The sequence below is a fragment of the Hyla sarda genome, unplaced genomic scaffold, assembly GCF_029499605.1.
Source record: "Hyla sarda isolate aHylSar1 unplaced genomic scaffold, aHylSar1.hap1 scaffold_184, whole genome shotgun sequence".
Taxonomy (NCBI): domain Eukaryota; kingdom Metazoa; phylum Chordata; class Amphibia; order Anura; family Hylidae; genus Hyla; species Hyla sarda.
The window spans coordinates 59,612-80,814 of NW_026608488.1; the positions used below are offsets into that span (position 1 = coordinate 59,612).

At 43.7% G+C, this 21,203-nt stretch overlaps 1 protein-coding gene across 2 annotated transcripts in view; it reads left to right on the plus strand.

The window, feature by feature from the left end:
• LOC130314649 (protein FAM193A-like) overlaps nucleotides 1-21,203 on the plus strand; it is an 82,148-nt gene that overhangs the window by 12,315 nt on the left and 48,630 nt on the right. The window contains exons 4-9 of one of the 2 annotated variants that reach the window (XM_056552739.1): nucleotides 4,371-4,538; nucleotides 5,735-5,957; nucleotides 6,080-6,204; nucleotides 8,709-8,856; nucleotides 10,534-10,611; nucleotides 16,132-16,244. In XM_056552739.1, coding sequence (XP_056408714.1) covers nucleotides 4,371-4,538; nucleotides 5,735-5,957; nucleotides 6,080-6,204; nucleotides 8,709-8,856; nucleotides 10,534-10,611; nucleotides 16,132-16,244 — 855 coding nt within the window. The remainder of the gene's footprint in view (nucleotides 1-4,370; nucleotides 4,539-5,734; nucleotides 5,958-6,079; nucleotides 6,205-8,708; nucleotides 8,857-10,533; nucleotides 10,612-16,131; nucleotides 16,245-21,203) is intronic. The other variant, XM_056552740.1, reaches the window with a different exon arrangement.

Consider the following 21,203-nt stretch of genomic DNA (forward strand, 5'->3'; position numbering starts at 1 on the left):
CCAACGGTACTGACGTTACTGTTACTCATTTAGACTGTTTTCCAGGGCTGTTGTGACATGTTTTGAGTTTGTGTACAAATCACGGCGCTGCAACTTTTTTGAGACCTTTTTTTTTTTTTTTTTTAGACTTTCACAGAAAAGTCACACATAACGAATTCGTGCCCACTGCATAAAACTAGTCTAAAGCACTGCACATTATAGTTCACTTTCAGGTATGATCTATAGCAAAAGTCGCACATAAGTCCCAGGAGAAGTGACTGAGACTTTTGATTCGACTTGTTTAGTTTCATGAATTCCCCTCAAAATTCTTTATTTTTTTGTTTTGGAATATTTTTTTTTTATATTAGAATATGGAATAAATGTTTATAACATGGTAATCAAACTGTATAACATTAAACCTTAAAGAAAATTTACATCTCTGGTGGGTACTATATGACGTCCCATGAACGGGTGACCACGTAGTACACAATACCTTTACTATAGCTGAAGAGGGGGCGGGGGTAGCAGTTAAGGGAGGACCCTTCCTCCTCATTCTATCTTTTATACGCTGATGAGACTATCCTTTTAAAGGGGTGCTCTGCATTTGCAACAAACTGTTCTGAACACTGGAGCCAGCGCCGAGAGCTCGTGACAGCCCCGCCCCCTCATGACATCACACCACACCCCTCATGACGTCACACCCCACCCGCTCATTGCAAGTCTATGGGAGGGGGCGTGACGGCTGTCACACTGGTGCACTCTGCATTAATAGAATGTTTACTACAGATTGATGCTTTTGTTGTCTTTATTAAAGGGATGACGCATCCGCAGCAGTTTATTTTGAGGCGCAGCCTTGTGAGCAATCCTAGGGAATTTATAGTCTTGTGCCACTGCCCTAAATTGTTCCTCAATTCGGTAATATTTTATTAATGCACAATGCTTGACCATACTGTTTCCAAGGTGGAGCTTTTATTTATATAAATAAGAGGGCATGTTTTGTAATACAGGAGTTCCTTGGGCTTCTGCTGACTGCATAAGAAGTTTTTACTTTTGGGAGATAAGGAAGTGTTAGCATTCGCCTAGTTGGAAAACATGAATACTGAAATGTGTTGTGAGAGTCTCTGATAACCACAAAGCCTGTGGGCACTTGATAATTCCTTTACCTACCTTAGAGCGGTAGGTAACTTGTACACAAGATTAAGTTCTTGCTCTGATATCCTTAAGGGCACGGTGCTTGCAAAACCACAGGGACCCCTTGTCTCCAAAAACATGTGGTGAATCCAGGGCATCAACACCCATCACCACCACCAGTGCAAATGTCTGAGACCTCTGTATATATCCAGTAGTAAGGACAGTTCACTAGCTCCAATGTCATGCCAGCATTTTAGCACGTTTTGACTCAGGTCACACTAGATTCTGTAGGGCTGGGCGGTATGGCCAAATATGTGTATTGCGGTATTTTTGTAACTTATGGCGGTTCCACGGTATATAATGGTATTCCCCACCCCCCTCTCCCCCAAAATGTATTATTAGCCCAGCGCTGCACTGTCCCCATCGGGGTACCACTCACGTCACCCGCAAGAGCTACTCTCCTCATCCTCCTGTTTATTGCGGCTGCTGGTGCTGACACTCTATACTGTGCGGTATCCCTATGCCCGGGCTGCGGAAGGTACAAAAAAAACTAATGCATGTTCCGATGTCGGCCTTACGCTTTTCCTGGGGACGTGAACGTCTGCAGCCGTTGGCCTATCACCGGCCGAGGTGAAACATCGCTGAGGCTGGTGATAGGTGGACGGCTGTCCGACATTCCATTCCCTAGGAAGCAAGTATGGACCGACGGGGAAGGGGAGTTAAAGTTTATACAGTATAGAGCAGGGGTTTGCAATCTGCGAACCTCCAGATGTTGCAAAACTACAACTCCCAGCATGCTGGGAGTTGTAGTTTTTCAAAATCTGGAGGTTGAAGACCACTGGTATAGAGTGTCAGCGCCGGCGGCCGCAACAAACAGGAGGACCAGGAGTAGTAGCGCTGGGCTAATGGGGGGGGGGGATGCAGAACAGCGCTTGCGGGTCACATATGATTAGTTCCCCAATGGGGATAGCGCAGCGCTGGGCTGATAATTCATTCAGTCCCGAGTGGGAGGGGCCAAACTGGTATTGCGGTATGGGTTAAAATTCATATCGTGCAGCACAGAAATTTCGGTATTCGGTATGAACCGAAGAAACTGCCCTAAGATACTGTGCAAAATTTCCTTTTACAGCAGCCTCCCATTGATTCCAGCTGCTGCAACTGAACTTTACATGCCGTATTTTGCTGTGTATTTGCTGCTGTGTATTTTCCTACCCATTGAAGTCAACAGGTAGCAAAATCAGCTGCATATTTTGCTACCCATTGACTTCCAAGGGTAGGTAAATACACAGCAGCAAAATATGGCACATGTGACCCTACCCTAGAGAAGAATTGCATTCCAGTAGAGGATTGAACATTTAATCTTCCAGTGGAATCTGCCAGAATAGTCCTGTGTGTCAATGGGACAAATAAAGCGGGACAAGTTCTTCTCCATGCAGGAAGATTATAGATCCACAGAGGAAATTCAGTGAGGTATTTCTTCCCTGAATTTTCACTCTGTGCATTGATCTTTATCGTTTGGTATCTATGTCTTGGAAAATGTAGGAATAATGTGTGACTAAGGCCACGTCCTCTGTGGTGAATTCACAGGAAAATCTGCATAGGTTACAAATGGATTTTATTTAGGATAGGTTCACACTGTGGAATTTCTGGGCAGAATTTCTGCCGGAGATCGAGCAGACGGCACTAGGACCGAGCAGACTACATTCCTGTCCCCATAGATGGCAATACCTTTCTGGGCAGATCTCCCAAAAGATCCACCCACAAATGCATTGCAGTCTATGGGGGCAGCAATGCAGTCTGCTCGGTCCTAGCGCCGCCGGCTTGATCTCTGGCAGAAATTCCATAGTGTGAACCTAGCCTTAAAGGAGTAGTCCAGTGGTGACCCAGTGGTGGACAACTTATCCCTTATCCTAAGGATAGGGGATAAGTTTGAGATTGCGGGGGGTCCGACCGCTGGGGCCCCCTGCGATCTCCTGTACGGAGCCCCGACAGCCTGCGGGAAGGGGGCGTGTTGACCTCCGCACGAGGCGGCGGCCGACACACCCCCTCAATACAACTCTGGCAGAGCCGAAGCGCTGCCATCGGCAATCTCCGGCTCTGCCATTGAGATGTATTGAGGGGGCGTGTCGGCTGCCGCTTCGTGTGGGGGTCGACACCCGCTATCTGGCCGGTGAGCCTGGCCCCCGTACAGAGAGATCGCAGGGGGCCCCAGCGGTCGGACCCCCCGCAATCTCAAACTTATCCCCTATCCTTAGGGTAGGGGATATGTTTTTCACCACTGGACTACCCCTTTAACGTTCCATGAACTTCATCCCTAGACATTGACAGGCTAATACCTGAGGCAGAATTATTTGAGAATCCTCAGCACACATTTTTTTCTGTGCCAAAATTTTTTGCTACCTGTGTTTTTATTTTTATTATTATTATTATTATTATTATTATTATTATTATTAATAATAAGAAATCCCCATCCACTTATATTGCACTGTCCTTTTCAGCAAATTTCTGCAAAAGCAGCATCTTAAAATCAATCGCATTTGGCTACAGCAGCAGAAATTTAGGCAGGATTTTTTTTTTTTTATTTATTTATTTAACTATGGCCAAAAGTTGACGTTGTTGCAGGGTAATCATTACGTATATGACAACACTGAGAATTGTGACAGCCGGACAACTTGTGATTCTCATAACTTTTCCACCAATGTTAAACCTTGAGGTTGTTCATGGTGACACATGATTTTACTGCACCCATTAAAGTTCTCAGGAGCTGTTTACAGTGGCATCATGGTTTCTGCTTATAACCAAACAAGGCCATGCTGGATCTGATGCACATAGGGACTTTGACTAATAATAGATAACAACATTTTGTCAGAAATTGTGATTTATGTATCAATATTTTTTTCCCTTTGAATCTAATGCCTGTGTGAACACAGCCTTAGGCCATTAGAAAGGGTGAAGCACAATAGAGTTTTTCCACTATGCCACATTTGACCCATTCAGTTGTGTACACCAGTCTTTCCTAACCACGGTGCCTCCAGCTGTTGCCAAACTACAACTCCCAGCATGCTTGGACAGCCGTTGGCTGTCCGAGCATGCTTCGAGTTGTAGTTTTGCAACAGCTGGAGGCACCCTGTTTGGGAAATACTGGTGTACATAGTGATTATTGAGGATTTAAAGCACTGGTGAGACTGGTACAAACTATGCAAAATTGTCACATAAAAGATTTAAAAAAAAATAAACAAAAAATTCAATTTTTATTCTAGGGAAATTTCAGCAGAGACTGAACGGGAATCCCAGCAGCTACAAAATTACTGGTCAGATGTTCGGTACATGATTCGCTGCATATACCGTCAAGCTGGAACGCCGTTGGCTGATGACCAGGACCAGACGCTGGTGCCAGAGAAGGATGGAATGAAAGAATTGGTAGATAGGTAAATGCATCACTTGGGTGGACACTCCATGTACTTTTGCCCAGTTTATGGTGTAGAATTTCTTGAAGGTAAACCTGTCTGAATTGGGATTAATGCCTGACCTCCTTGTCCGCAGTGTACTCATAAGTGTGGCTGTACCTGGCCCTGCAGATCTTGCCATTCATCTGAGGTGTAGCCTTCTGACTGATGGCCTCTCCCTAATGCCAGGACATCAACTAAAAATCCCATTGTCTTATGAAATCTCTAAGGTAGCACTGGTAACAGAAATCATATGAAGAGAGAGAGGGCACTCACCCAAATTCTGATGAATCAAGTAGATTTGTTCATAGCAGACAGTGCGGAGTGTAAGACATACACAGGACGGGCTTGTTGAAGCGCCTCGGCGCGAAATGGTACTATTGCTTTTGTTCACCTGTTAATCCCGCCCGTCTTGTGTATGTCTTACACTCCGCACTGTCTGCTGTGAATAAATCTACTTGATTCATCAGAATTTGGGTGAGTGCCCTCTCTCTCTTCATATCTTCCATGGAATATACTTTCTGAATTGCTTCTTATGAGTGAGCACCACAGGCTGATACTGTGTTTCAGATTGTAGCGGTGAAGCGCACGCCGCGCTGTAGAGTGGGACATTATACAGGATAGAGATGAGCGAACTTACAGTAAATTTGATTCGTCACGAACTTCTCGGCTCGGGCAGTTGATGACTTTTCCTGCATAAATTAGTTCAGCTTTCCGGTGCTCCGGTGGGCTGGAAAAGGTGGATACAGTCCTAGGAGACTCTTTCCTAGGACTGTATCCACCTTTTCCAGCCCACCGGAGCACCTGAAGGCTGAACTAATTTATGCAGGAAAAGTCATCAACTGCTGAGCCGAGAAGTTTGTGACGAATCGAATTTACTGTAAGTTCGCTCATCTCTAATACAGTAGACTGCAGCTGTTGCCCAAGTGTTTGGTCTCTCTATTGCTTTATTTTGGCAACAGAAATCATATTTACTATGTATGTCATGTATATAAAATAGATGTGTGTGTCTGTTGATCTATAGAGCCATCTTCAGTATGTTTTCATTGCCTTGCATTTATTATAGTTCCTCAGCCGTTGTCCCCGCATAATCTGAATGGTATTTCTTTCATTTCTTAAACAATTTACAAAGCTCATTTCTCCGCCTTTGTCTCTTCCTGTCTGTCTGACATATCCAGGTTATGTGAAAGGGACCCTTATCAGTTGTATCAACGCTTAGAACAGCAAGCGCGAGAGTACGTCCTGGAGATGAAAGTCCGCCTACTCAAGCACTTGTCACTGGGCTTTAAGGTGACCCCAAACAAACCACCTCAAGCTCACCAGTTCATCTCCCTCCTCCTAGAAGAATACAGTGCCCTCTGTCAGGCCGCATGCACAATCGGCACCTTCCTCATCACTTTGGTAGGAACAAAATGACTCTCCATGTCGTATGCCCTAAGAACAATGTGCTGTTGGCGGCAGGCATTGTCTTTTGAGAGTGTAATTTGCAGGTTTCTTGTTTTTTATATTTTCCCGGACTGTAGGAAAATGAACACTTGAAGAAATTCCAGGTGACATGGGAACTGCACAATAAGCATCTCTTTGAAAACTTGGTATTTTCTGAACCTTTGCTCCAAAACAGCTTGCCTGCCCTGGTTTCACAGTTGAGGTAATGTATTTTCCGTGCCCAAAAAGCTATCATCTTGATTTCACTTTTTCCTTGTCTTGCAACTGGGTACAGCTTCTGCCTGCATTGCACTGACCTGTGTATACTAGTCATGCCATTTAAAGGCGTACTCCCGTGGAAAACTTTTTTTTTTTTTAATTTTTTTAAATCAACTGGTGCCAGAAAGTTAAACCGATTTGTAAATTATTTCTATAATTTTTCCAGTACTTTTTAGCGGCTGTATGCTACAAAGGAAATTCTTTTCTTTTTGAATTTCTTTTTTGTCTTGTCCACATTGCTCTCTGCTGACACCTCTGTCCATGTCAGGAACTGTCCAAAGTAGCATAGGTTTGCAATGGGGATTTTCTCCTGCTCTGGACAGTTCCTGACGGGCATCAGGTGTCAGCAGAGAGCACTGTGGACAACACAAAAAAGAAATTCAAAAATAAAAGAATTTCCTCTGTAGCATACAGCTGCTAAAAAGTACTGGAAGGGTAAAGATTTTTTAATTAAAGCATTTACAAATCTGTTTAACATTCTGGCTCCTTCCAGTACTTATTAGTTGCTGAATACTACAGAGGAAATGTTTCTTTTTGGAACACAGTGCTCTCTGCTGACATCATGACCACAGTGCTCTCTGCTGACATCTCTGTCCATTTTAAGAACTGTCCAGAGTAGGAGAAAATCCCCATAGCAAACATATGCTGCTCTGGACAGATCCTAAAATGGACAGAGGTGTCAGCAGAGAGCATTGTGGTCATGATGTCAGCAGAGAGCTCTGTGTTCCAAAAAAGAAAACCTTTCCTCTGTAGTATTCAGACCCTAAAAAGTACTGGAAAGATTGATTTTTTTTTTTTTTTTATAGAAGTATTTTACAAATCTATTTAACTTTCCGGCACCAGTTAATTAAAAAAAAAAGTTTTTCCATGGAGTACCCCTTTAATATAAGACATAGTAAATGCCCTAACAATAATTTTACAACATTAACCCCCCCCCCCCCCCCTTGACTTTAATCCTGTTATGTCTGTTTGGCTGCAGCAGGAGCCTCCCCTCTCTGTCTGTGGTAGGAGAAATGAATAAAGTGGTATTTCGGGCAAAAACATCTTATCCCCTATCGAAAGGATAGGGGATAAGATGTCTGATCGCGGGGGGCCCGCCGCTGGGACCCACCCGCGATCTCCCTGCAGCACCCGCATTCTATGTGGGGGCTGAATCTCAAGTTTCTGAAACCTCCGGGTTTCTGGGACTGGAGGCGTGACGTCACGCCACGCCCCCTCCATTCATTTCTATGGGAGAGGGCGTAACGGCAGCATGTCCCATAGACATGAATGGAGGGGGCGTGGCGTGACGTCACGTCCCCGTCTCAGGAGCCCGGCGGTTTCTGAAACTGCAGACGCAGCATACCCATAGAATACGGGCTGCTGCAGGGAGATCACGGGGGTCCCAGCGGTGGGCCCCTGTGATCAGACATCTTATCCCCTATCCTTTCGATAGGGGATAAGATGTTTTTGCCCGGAATACCCCTTTAAGGAACTTATCACGTACAGTATCCTGCGCATATTTGGTTTGTGTTCAGTCATTTTAGTTACATTTTAAATCTGCAGCATCAAATACTATACATGTGAATATACTTTAAAGCAGTGGTATTCAATAGAGATGAACGAACTTACAGTAAATTCGATTCATCACGAACTTCTCGGCTCGGCAGTTGAAGACTTTGCCTGCATAAATTAGTTCAGCTTTCAGGTGCTCCGGTGGGCTGGAAAAGGTGGATACAGTCCTAGGAAAGAGTCTCCTAGGACTGTATTCACCTTTTCCAGCCCACCGGAAAGCTGAACTAATTTATGCAGGAAAAGTCATCAACTGCCGAGCCGAGAAGTTCGTGACGAATTGAATTTACTCTAAGTTCGCTCATCTCTAGTATTCAACCTGCGGACCTCCAGTTGTTGCAAAACTACAACTCCCAGCATGCCCGGACAGCCAACGGCTGTCCGGGCATGCTGGGAATTGTAGTTTTGCAACATCTGGAGGTCCGCAGATTGGAGACCACTGCTTTAAAGGGTTACTCCAGTGCTCGGACCCACCGTGATCCGACACTTGTCCCCTGTCCTGTGAATAGGGGATAAGTTTTAGTCACTGAAATACCTTTTTTTTTTTTTATCCTTTTTTTTATATTTTATATATTTTTTTATTTATACATATATTAGAATTTCTTTCTGCATAAAGATTATGTTTAGCGGTTATGAAGAAGAAATAATTAATTTGCCTTCTGCAGACGTCTTTGCATTCAGTCTTTGCCCTACTTTTATCGAACTGCTTGGTCATAAATGGATCCATTTCACGGACGCTGTGTTTGCAGTTTCCCTTTATATATGTGCAGGGTCACTGTTGGGTTACATCCACATGTACTGTCGAGCAGCATTCTTGGAAAATCACGTGATCTAAAGAAAGGTCTTTTATTACTGTGGAGGTTACTCACCAAGTTGGATGTATGTTTTGTGCCCCAGGCTCGGAACAACATCACACGACTCGTACAGCGAGGACATGTACAGTACCTTACTACAAAGGTACCTTCAGCTGGAACAAGAGATGGGTCAGATCGCTGAAGAGTGGTTGGAGTGTCAGAAAAGAATTGACAACTATGTAGATGAGCAGGTAAAACGATAGCTGGTCTATTTCTTTGATAATCACTTACCTATGGGTCACCTGCAGATTTGCGTTATGCATGTTCAGATGTTGTGCTTCTCATTGACATCCATAGTTTCTGCTATGTCTACATGTTCATACAAATGTAAAGGAAACAAATCAATCGGGATATATTGGAGTAATGCAATCGCACTAGGTGCGCTAGTTGCACTTCACACACACACACACACACACACGTCAGGCCTTTTTTAAAAAAAAAAATTTAAATTTTTTTTTTTTTTTTTTAACGTTGTCTACTGAAGACCCTTTTTATGTGATTAAAAAAAAAAAGCGCCATCCTTGTCATTTGCCTGGTAACGCAGCTTGGACTTTTAGAGCCATGTCTCTAATCTGAATCTATCCCTTTAAAGGGTACCTCTCATCAAAAAAAACTTTTTTGATATATTATAGATTAATGTATGCAGAATAACTTTACAATTGCATGTTATTAAAAAATATGCTTCTTTCTAGTTCATTTTCCACTTTGAAGAAATGACCACTAGGGGTCTCCCTACCAGTCCTGGCAGCAAGCATTTCAGACTCATGCTGGAGTCCTAAACACTACGAGCTGCCAGTCTGCTTTGTTCACAAAGGAGAAAACTCAGAGCTGCCAGCCTGCTTTGTTCACAGCCTGTTTGGCTGTGAACAAAGCAGGCTGGCAGCTCTGAGTGTTTAGGACTCCAGCATGAGTCAGAAATGCTTGCTGACAGGACTGATCGGGAAAAATACAATAGAAAGAAGCATATTTTTCATTAACATGCTATTGGAAAGTTATTCAGCATTCATTAATCTAAAATATATCAAAAGTTTATTTGATGAGAGGTTCCCTTTAAGTGCTTGATACACAATGCATTTATCCAGACTGGTATCAATGGCTGCTGACTTGTACATATTTAACATTGATAACTGCAGCCATTTGCCGATAATCACAGAAATATCAATTCTCCGGCCTAATGCCTGATTTCCTTATTGCATTTTCTCTAAGATTCGGTGACTCCTTTAAAGGGGTACTCCCCTAGAATTTTTCTATTTATTTTATTTTTTTTTTTAAATCAACTGGTGCCAGAAAGTTACAGATTTGTACATTACTTCTATTTAAAAATCTTAATCCTTCCAGTACTTATCAGCTTCTATTTGCGCCACAGGAAGTTCTTTTCTTTTTGAATTTCCTTTTCAGTCTGACCACAGTGCTCTCTGTTGACACCTCTGTCCAATTTAGGAACTGTCTGAAGCCGGAGAGGTTTGCTATGGGGATTTGCTCCTACTCTGCTGACATCTCTGTTCATTTTAGGAACTGTCCAGAGTAGGAGCTAATCCCTATAGCAAACCTCTCCTGCTTCAGACAGTTCCTAAAATGAACAGAGGTGTCAGCAGAGAGCACTGTGGTCAGACAGAAAGGAAATTCAAAAAGAAAAGAACTTCCTTTGGAGCAAATAGAAGCTGATAAGTACTAGAAGGATTAAGATTTTTTAAATAGAAGTAATGTACAAATCTGTAACTTTCTGGCACCAGTTGATTTAAAAAATAAAATTTCCAGGGGGGGAAAAAATGTTTTCCACCGGAGTACCCCTTTAAGCCTCAGGCCCTCTTGATAGATAGTGAGATTTTACGGAAAGCGTGTTTATTTTGGTTTAAACTTCATTTTAGATGGCTTTGCAGTCCAAACACAGGATGCTAAAAGAAGATTGGGAATACTATAAGCAAAGGATGTTTATTGAAGAACAAGTAAGGCTGCAACCATTGCTTTCACTATGCTTTGGAATTGACTTTTAATGAAGCAAAATCCTCTTGGGGGAGACATTTATTTTATTAAAAAATCTGTTATGGCAATTTATTTTCCACTGCTCCGTGATCTGCTTGGTTTGCTAGGGTGGTTATGTCAGACGTTGGCTGTGGTCCTGTACTGCTTACCTGAAATTTATGTTGCCAAAATAAAGTGCAGAAAATAATTTAACAAAACGCTTTGCTAGTGATACTTGCTGCCTTGGCTTATCATTCGGGTTGATCAGTCATCGCTACTCTATATTGGCTCTAAACGATTGTCCATAACTATAATACTGAGGACGCATCCTTACAATAGGCCAAGAATCTCAGATTGTGGATGTCTGATATACCCCCACAGATGCGCTGTCTGAAGGGTTGTGGCATTCTGACAACTGTGACCTCTTAACTTTTTACCAGGCTGATCTCTGTACATTTTGCAGTGCCTCAGTGCCATTAAAGGGGTACTCCGGTGAAAACCTTTTTTCTTTGAAATCAACTGGTGGAAGAAAGTTAAACATATTTGTAAATTACTTCTATTAAAAAATCTTAATCCTTCCAGTACTTATTAGCTGCTGAATGCCACAGAGGAAATTCCTTTCTTTTTGGAACACTGATGACATCACGAGCACAGTGCTCTCTGCTGACATCTCTATCCATTTTAGCAACGATGCATAGCAGAGGTATGCTAAGGGCAGCATGGTGGCTCAGTGGTTAGCACTGCTGCCTTGCAGTGCTGGGGACTTGGGTTCAAATCCCACTAAGGACAACAATAAATAAAGCATTATTATTATTATAACATCAGCAGAGAGCACTGTGCTCATGATGTCCTCAGAGAGCATTCCAAAAAGAAAAGAATTTCCTCTAGTATTGAGCAGCTAGTAAGTACAGGAAGGATTAATATTTTTTAATATAAGTAATTTACAAATATGTTTAACTTTCTGCCACCAGTTGATTTAAAAGAAAAGGGGTACTCCGGTTGAAAACTTTATTTATTTATTTATTTATGTTCAACTGGTGCCAGAAAGTTAAACAGATTTGTAAATGACTTCTATTAAAAAATCTCAATCCTTCCAATACTTATTAGCTGCGGAATACTACAGAGGAAATTTTCTTTTTGGAACAAAGAGCTCTCTACCAAATCACGAGCACAGTGCTCTCTGCTGACATCTCTGTCCATTTTAAGAACTGTCCAGAGTAGGAGAAAATCCCCATAGCAAACATATGCTTCTTTGGACAGTTCCTAAAATGGGCAGAGATGTCAGCAGAGAGCACTGTGCTCGTGATGTCAGCAGAGAGCTCTGTGTTCCAAAAAGAAAAGAATTTCCTCTGTAGTATTTAGCAGCTAATAAGTACTGGAATTTACAAATCTTTTCAACTTTCTGGCACCAGTTGATTTAAAGAAAAAAGGTTTTCCACCAGAGTACCCCTTTAACTTAAAGGCGTTCTCCGGTGGAAACCTTTTTAAGCCTTTTTTTTTTTTTTTTTTTTCCTGGTGCCAGGAAGTTAAACAGATTTGTAAATGACTTCTATAAAATAAATCTTTACCCTTCCAGTTCTTTTTAGCGGCTGTATGCTACAAAGGAAATTCTTTTCTTTTTGAATTTCTTTTTTGTCTTGTCCACATTGCTCTCTGATGACACCTCTGTCCGTGTCAGGAACTGTGTCCAAAGTTGCATAGGTTTGCAATGGGGATTTTCTCCTGCTCTGGACAGTTCCTGAAATGTGCATCAGGTGTCAGCAGAGAGCACTGTGGACAACACAAAAAAGAAATTCAAAAAGAAAATAATTTCCTCTGTTGCATACAGCTGCTAAAAAGTACTGGAAGGGTAAAGATTTTTTAATAGGAGCACTTTCTGGCACCAGTTGATTTAAAAAAAAAAAAAAAAAGTCACCAGTTTCGCCTGCACTAACCTGTCGGTACAGTCAGGTAGTGCAGGTGACACTGATAACAACTGTACTTACCTTGTCCCGGTCCGTGCAGTCGTTCTTTGGTAATTTTCTCTGGTTTCTTCAGCTCCGTTTTTTCAAATCTGACATGTCTCTTTAAGTGGAAATACATTTGAACTGCTTTTACCTGGCAAAGTGATTCAGAGATTTTTTTTCTCGAGACATATTGTACTTTAAATTAGTGGTAAATTTTTGTTGTTACATGAAGCGATTTTTTTTTGTGAAAAATTGGAAACCTTTTTATTTCTTTGTTTGAAACTCTACTTAAGTAATGCCAAATAAATGTAGTTATTAATTCACATCCACAACATGTATACTTTATGCTAGCATCATTTGTTAAACATTCTTTTTTTACTTTTTTTTACGACATTAGAAGGCTTATAATAACCTTTTTTTCTTATTTTCTACGAAAGTTCAAAATCAAATTTTTTTAGGGACCACTTGAATTCTATGTGTGTATGTATGTGTGTGTGTGTGTGTGTGTGTGTGTGTATATATATATATATATATATATATATATATATATATATATATATATATATATATATATAATATATATATATATATTTTTTTTTTCTTTCTCTTCTGTACAACCGCTCCCCCTAGTGTCTGCCCTGCCTATCATAAGATGCAGTAGCAGGTTTAGGACACTAGGGGGAGCTGTTGTACAACTAAAGAGCTCATTTACAAAAAAAAAAATTACTGCACTCGCTTCACCCGGAAGTGAAGCATGCAGGAGGGACTGGTAAGGGACATCGGGGAAGGGGAACAGGACACTGGGGACACTTAGCAGGGCAGTGTGTGTCCTGATCCCCGTGACTGGGATACACAACACTCTGCTCAGGATTTTCATTGCGAAACGCTGCCATCGCCTAGTCAGATTTGACTAGCTGATAGTACAGATCGCGGTGAGGGAGTGGGGGTCGGACGAAACCCCCCCTAGGTCCAGAGGCAAGATGGCTGGCTATTAGTGATAGCTACCATTTTACTGGGCGCGGCGGGATTCCGCGAGTAGCGGTCAGTATCTGCATGACGTCCCGGCCATGACGCACATGTATGTTATGGGTCAGGAAGGGGTTAATGAAGTATATGGAGCTGTTCTGCCATACCACACACAACTTGTGGATAGTTTCGGCACCGTCAAGAGAGCAGCCATGTTTTTCTTACCTTTCATAACCCATTTAAATGTCTCTCACTGGAGTAACACAATACATTTTATATAAGGGCATTAATTTGCTTCAGTAGCCACAAGCATATCCGAAATAGTGAGGTGTTCACTAGTTATATTGGCGACGTGGCTTTTATTCAGCCCTGCGGTGCTACAGCTGGATGTTAGTTCAATTATCATTGCTTGTGTGTATACATGCATGGGATATATTTTATCTAGGACCACACAGTTATGTGCGTATCTCTATACAGTGATCCCTCAACTTACAATGGCCTCAACATACAATAGTTTCAACATACAATGGTCTTTTCTGGACCATTGTAACTTGAAACCAGACTCAACATACAATGCTATGGAATCTGCGAAATGTGTCAATGGCTGGAAGAACCGACCAATCAGAATGGATATTTCACTGGTAAAACCTGTGTATTCCTAAAGTGCATGCACTTACTGGTGTCTGGTAGCGCCCCCCTACAGTACAAGGAGGTATTACATGATCTGTACTGTTCTTTACCTGTGCCAGGGTTAGCTGCTCCTTTTGGACACCAGGTGAGGGCGGCTCCATTTTGCGTGTTCTGTACAGGACCCTGAAGAAGCTTCTGTCCTCTACATAGACCAGCGTTTCCCAAAGAGGGTGCCTCCAGCTGTTGCAAAACTACAACTTCCAGCATGCCCGGACAGCCGAAGGCTGTCCGGGCATGCTGGGAGTTGTAGTTTTGCAACTTCTGGAGGCACTCTGGTTGGGAAACCCTGACATAGACCGTGATTTACAGCTCCCAGCAGCTCTTTCTTACTTTTATATGTAAGAATTTGCTTTATCTATATTAGTTATCTACTTATTTATCTTTAATCCTCACTTTTTCCTATTTTTGGATGACATTTTGGTGGCTTCAGAACCAATTACCAGGCTTCCATAGAGTTATGGTCTCAACATACAATGGTTTCAACATACAATGGTCGTCCTGGAACCAATTAATATTGTAACTTGAGGGACTACTGTATAGCAGGCCTGCAGTTAATCTGTATATGTGCTTGATTAGTGTATTTTTCCTTAATTTTTTTTTTGTCCAGCTATATTATGTTCACCTGTGTTATTGTCATATCCATAAACCAATCACAATAGAAAATGTTATTTCTTTCCCATGTCTGTTGTCTTATCCTTATAGTATGTTAACTTTGTTATCTTCATTCCTATTCCCTTTAAGGGGAGGATTCCGTAGTAACCTTGCTGCCCACGAGTTGCAGTATATTGGAGATAAAAAGGAATGGATGTTGACTACACAAATTTAGAGGAAATCAGTCATGAAATCTTACTAAATATGTATGAAAACGTATGGCAATGCATTACATATGGTAAAATCTTCTTCCTCACCATCTTTGGGAGACATTTCTGCCCGCAGGTATGGTGAGGATTAGAGATGAGCGAACTTACAGTAAATTCGATTCGTCACGAACTTCTCGGCTCGGCAGTTGATGACTTATCCTGCATAAATGAGTTCAGCTTTCAGGTGCTCTCGTGGGCTGGAAAAGGTGGATACAGTCATAGGAGACTCTTTCCTAGGACTGTATCCACCTTTTCCAGCCCACCGGAAAGCTGAACTAATTTTATGCAGGATAAGTCATCAACTGCCGAGCCGAGAAGTTCGTGACGAATCGAATTTACTGTAAGATCGCTCATCTCTAGTGAGGATATATGGTTTTAAAAGTCTACCCTGCCGGGCCACGTGAGTAGTACCCTGAGCAGGGAGCTATACTCGCCTAGTCCTGTCTTTTCTGGCTGTAATCAAACCCCTTCGGTGTGATTGACAGCCTATGTCAGCGCTCTGCTCATTCGTCTTATGATCCGGACGTGCCCTGCATGTCAATTGCTCTGAGGGGGAATGATTACAGCTGAAGAAGACAGAACTATGTAAGTATAGCTCCCCGCCCAGGAGACTACTTCGTGGCCGGCGGGGAGACTTTCTAACTCATTGTTTTCCAACCAGGGTGCCTCCAACTGTTGCAAAACTACAACTCCCAGCATGCCCAGACAGCCCTCGGCTGTCTGGGCATGCTGGGAGTTGTAGTTTTGCAACAGCTGGGGGCACCCTGGTTGGAAAACACTGATCTAACTTCATATACTCATCAGGAACATATCCTGGGGATGGTGAGGAAGATCTTACAATATATAAGGCATTGCCACACATTATATTATAATCACTGCTTCCCTTTAAGTCCTGATAAAATAACTATCGAGACTTTTGTCCTCACAAGGTAGCTTTGAGTAATGGTAGAATTTTACTGTTGTGGACCCCCAGCCTATTTATATAGTTTAGTGAGAGATGTATTTATTTTATACCTCCTTTTTTTTTATATTTGTTTCTCAGCTGAACAATAAGAAGGCATTAACTGGAGAAAACAACTTTGCAGACAAAATGAGACACATGTTGTCAACGCGGATGTGTATGTCCGACTGTCCGAACTGTAACTACAGGAGGAGGTGAGTGTATTACCGTCGATAAGCTTTATCAGCACTTCTGCAGTTGCTGGTCTGTCAGGTCAGCGTAACGTAGACTAGCACCTCTTGACTTTAACCCCTTGCCCAAATGGACGTGAATGTACGTCCATTGCGAGCTCCCGAGGTATGACGTATGCTCAGCAGGTGAGCGCGCATCATACCCGGTGGGTCCCGGTTGCTATAAGCAACAAGGACCCACGGCTAATGCCGGACATTGCCAATTTGGCTGATGTCCAGCATTAACCCCTTTGACACCGCAATCAAAGTTGATCGCGACATCTAAAAGAGGTTAATTTAACTCCTGGCTAGTTCAGTGGGCTGATCGGGACTGCCGCAGCGAAACCGCAGCATCCCGATCAGCTGAGAAGGCGGAGGTCTCTTACTTTCTTCTTCCGTCCGATCGCCGATTCACTGCTCCATGAGCAGTGGAGCACCGATAATACTGATTAATTCTGTGCTATGGCATAACATTGATCAGTGTCCACAATCAAGGTATTGCATGTTAAAGTCCCCTATGGGAGCTATAACATTGCAAAACAAAGGTGTAATAAAGTTAATGTGATTTAACCCCTTCCCTAATAAATTAGAATCCACCCCCTTTTTCCCATAAAAAAAAAGTGTAAATAAAAATAAATATATATGTGGTATCGCTGCATGCGTAAATGTCCTAACTAATATATACAAAATATATAGTTAATTAAACTGCATGGTCAATGGTGTACGGGCAAAAAAATTCCTAAGTCCAAAGTTGCTTATTTTTGGTCACTTTTTATACCTTTAAAAAAATGATTAAAAAGTACTAACAAGTCTGAGCAATACAAAATGGTTCCGATAAAAAGTTCAGATCACGGCGCAAAAAATTAGCCCATATATATCCCCTTATACGGAAAAAAAATTATAGGGGTCAGAAGATGACTATTTTAAATGTATTAATTTTCATGCATGTAGTTATAATTTTTTTTTGTAGTAAAATAAAATTAAACCTATATAAACTGGGTATTCTTGTGACCGTATGGACCTACAGAATAAATATAAGGTGTCAATTTTACCGAAAACTGCACTGCGTAGAAACGGAAGCCTCTACAAACAACAAAATTGCTTTTTTTTTTTTTTTGCCCCAGAAGTAATTTTTTTCTGGTTTTGCCATAGATTTTGTGGTAAAATCATTAATGGTATTACAATGTAAATCTGTTGGCGCAAAGAATAAGCTCTCATATGGGAAAAAACTAAAGTGCAAAAATGAAGGGGTTAATCTTAGGCCTATGCTACCCTTATGGCGATAAGCCAGGGGTCGACCACAATGCCTGGTAATTCAGTGATCAGTGGTAATTTAGTCAGTAGGTAGTTCAACTTGTAGATCATGCTTGACAAGGATCAAATGTCCTAAAATCCAGCTGCTATTCTACTGGGAGATGAGCTGAATCTGTTTTCAGTTTAACTCCTTAAGGACGAAGTGTTTTTCCTTTTTCACTTTACTTTTTTCCTCCTTACCTTTTAAAAATCATAACCTTTTCAATTTTGCACCTAAAAATCCATATGATTTATATAGCTTATTTTTTGCACCACCAATTCTACTTTGTAATGACATCAGTCATTTTACCCAAAAATCTACGGCAAAATGGAAAAAATTATAATTGTGCGACAAAATGGAAGAAAAATAAAATTTCTCGATCGCTCTTCATTGGGGGACACCTAACTGATGGGTATATGCTCTTGCCACTAGGAGGCGCTGACACTAGGAAAAAAGTCTGCTCCTCCCTGGCAGGATATACCCGCCCACCTGCAGTGAAGTAATCAGTTTTATCTAGTGTCATAGGAGGCCAGACATGGTTTTGGGGAGCTCCCCAGACCTCGTCTTTTTTCTCTTTATTTTCCTAGATAAGGCTTAAAGTTTAGTTTTTCTCTCCTTTTTTATTTTTTCTAGCGTGGGGCGACAGGAGCATGGCGCTGCCTGATCCCCCACATGCGAGCTAGGGGCACGGCGCATTGGATGAGAATGACCCGTTAACCCCTCCTCGCCAGCAACCAGCGCCTGGCGGTGTACCCTGGGTCCGGCTCCCCCATTCGCCCCTGTTCGCCATGTCGGCAAAAGGCAGGTGGCACTTGCTGGTCGAAGACTTCGAGGGTGAGTATCGAGGGCAATTTAGGTGAGTATATTACCCCCCTCCCCTCGGCGAACGAGCAGGGTATTAGGCCCCTATTCCTGGGGCTGTTTTTGGGGGCCAGGACAGTGAGGGATTAACCCTTGCAATTTTATTCTTGCAACCTCGGCCTTGGGGCCTCTTCTGTTAGGCTCGGAAGGGGCAGTGAGCAGACAGCGTTTTTATTTTTACTTAACTTTCAGCCGTCCTGCCTGCTGGAGCCGTCTCCCCTGTGCCGGGTCTGCTATGCGTTCCTGGCTGGGGTGCGCTCCGAGGCACTCAAACTGCGGGTGTTCGGTGGAACCGTGGCGGCGCATAGCTCCGCCCTTCTGCCCCTGATTTCTGCGCGAGCCGGGAGGTTAGGCCGCTCCTCCTCTCCGGCTCGCTTGCTCTGGGGTCCATGTTTGGTGAGGTATTCCTCACTGCTGCGGCGTCTAGCTCCACCCCTCCGCCGGCTGGGGTCATCTCCTCTGTGCCGGGTGAGCTATGCGGCCCGGCGGGTGTTCACTCCAGGGTACCCAGCAAGCGGGAGTCCGGTGGGCATCATGGCGGCGCATTGCTCCGCCTTCTTCTTACACGATCAACGTGCTGCTGATGGGTCACAGCCCCGCCCCCCTCCGATTCAGCGCACGGCTCGCGCGCTGCTGGAGATTACAGCTCCGCCCTCCCCGCTGTGGGGGTCGGCGGCGCTCTGATAGCAGTTTTCTGCATCGCGGAGCAGTAGCCGGCAGGTGTCAGTTGTCCCGGACCATTTCTATCCCCTACCCCGGAGCCGTGCAGCGAGTTGGCAGGCTCTGCTATAGCCGCTGTTTGTCCAATAAAAAAGGTATTACAAGATACTGCAACTACCGATTTTGCTTTATATTATTATACATAATATATATGTTTATATGTGTGTATGTGGTGTTCCTGGCTCCACAGAGCTTTTGATGTGGTGGACGCACTCTTGTGGCCACCTCTGGTGATGCACTCTGACTTCTCTTACAGTATCAGCTGCCTGTATCTTTTCTCTGGGCTCACTGTTGTAGTGCATATGCGAACCGCCGTGGCGGCTGTTACCTGGGACTCGCGTTTCGTTCCCCCTGGTGGTACTCTCGCACTATTGCAGCCGTAGTTGCCCTGGTGCATTATTTCATTCAGTCATCCTGTAGGATGACTTGCTCTACATACATTTCATCTTTAAATGCACCCTTGGAGAAGGATTTCAGGTCACTCTGACCGTTTGGTGTAGTATGGCGCTCTCTCGTGGCCAATTTTTGTATTGCACTCTACATCACTTGCAGCCTTGGCCGGCGGCCATATCTGTTCTTCTCAGTTTTATATCTGCAGTCCTAAATTCCTAGAGTCTGCATTCCGGGCTTCTTTATTTGTTTGCCACGCTAGATGGTGACCTGATATACGCTATGCATGAGCGCTTTAATATATCCCTCTGACGTCCCTGTTTCTGCATTGTCGGTCATACAGTGGTCTGCATGGTTTCCTCTGCTGCTTGTCTCACGGCTGATGTATCTGTCTGTGGCTGTAGTTCCGATACCCCACTGCTGAGTGCGGTATATGGAGAACTGACCCAATATATCCTACGGACCCGTACCAGTAAGCCAGACAGTGGTCTGTATGGTTCCTACATCGCCTGTCACATATTTTACTGCTGATGTATCTGCGGCGGGATTTCCGGTACCTCACTTCCGCGCGAGGGGCTTATGGGATGACTAGTTGTCGTCTGTGGATCCATGCCAGTAGGCCAGGCGGTGGTCTGCATGGTTCCCTACACCGCCTTTCATGCATCAAAAAGCTGGTGTATCTACATCTGGGGTTCGGGTACCTCACTACTGTGTGAGGCGTCCGACGTAGTGTTCCATTGTCTACTATGGACCATAACAGCATGCCAGACAGTGGTCTGCATGGTTACCTGCACCATATGTCATACGTCAAACGACTGTATCTGCGGCGGGAGTTCCGGTACCTCGCTACTGAGCGAGGTGCCAATGTAATGACTCTTCTTCTAGGACCTATACCTGTAAACCAGGTAGTGGTCTGCAGGGTTTTTGCACCACCTGTCACACATCACATGGCCGGTGTATCCACGCCTGGAATTCCAGTACCTCCCTGCTATGCAAGGTTTCAGACGGAATGACTGGCTGTTCCCTAGGGACCCATACCAGTAAGCCAGACTGTGGTCTGCATGGTTTCCTCTGCCTCCTGTCAAGCGACTGTCTCTGTGGATGCGGCTCCGATGCCCCACTGCCGAGTGTGGTATATGAAGAACTTCCCATGTGTTCTATGAACCCTATGACTCGTCTCCTGCGGATCCATACTAGCAGTGTGCCGACAGAATCACTCGTTGTCTTCCGTGGATCCACATCAGTATGCCAGACAGTAGTCTGATGGTTGCCTACACTGCCTATCGTACATCAATCGACTGCTGTGTCTGGGGCTAGAGTTCCGGTACCTCACGAGGTGTCGATGAACTGACTTGTTGCCTTCTAAGGGCCCATACCAGATTTCCTGCACCACCTGTCACACCTCACACGGCTGGTGTATCTGCGACTGTACTTCGGGTTCCTCGCTACTGTACGGGGTTTCCTACGGAATGACTCACTGTCCGCTATGGACCCATACAGTGAACCAGACATGTTTTCTTCTGCCGACTCACAGGTCGCACGGCTGATGTTTTTTGAGACTGGAGTTCCAGTACCCCCCTGTTGTGTCCCAAGGACACTACACGGGATGCAGGGATGCATTCCACGGCCTCTCTGCCTCCCTCTTTCTCCTAGGGGGCGGGGTTTATCAGGCTCCCCGC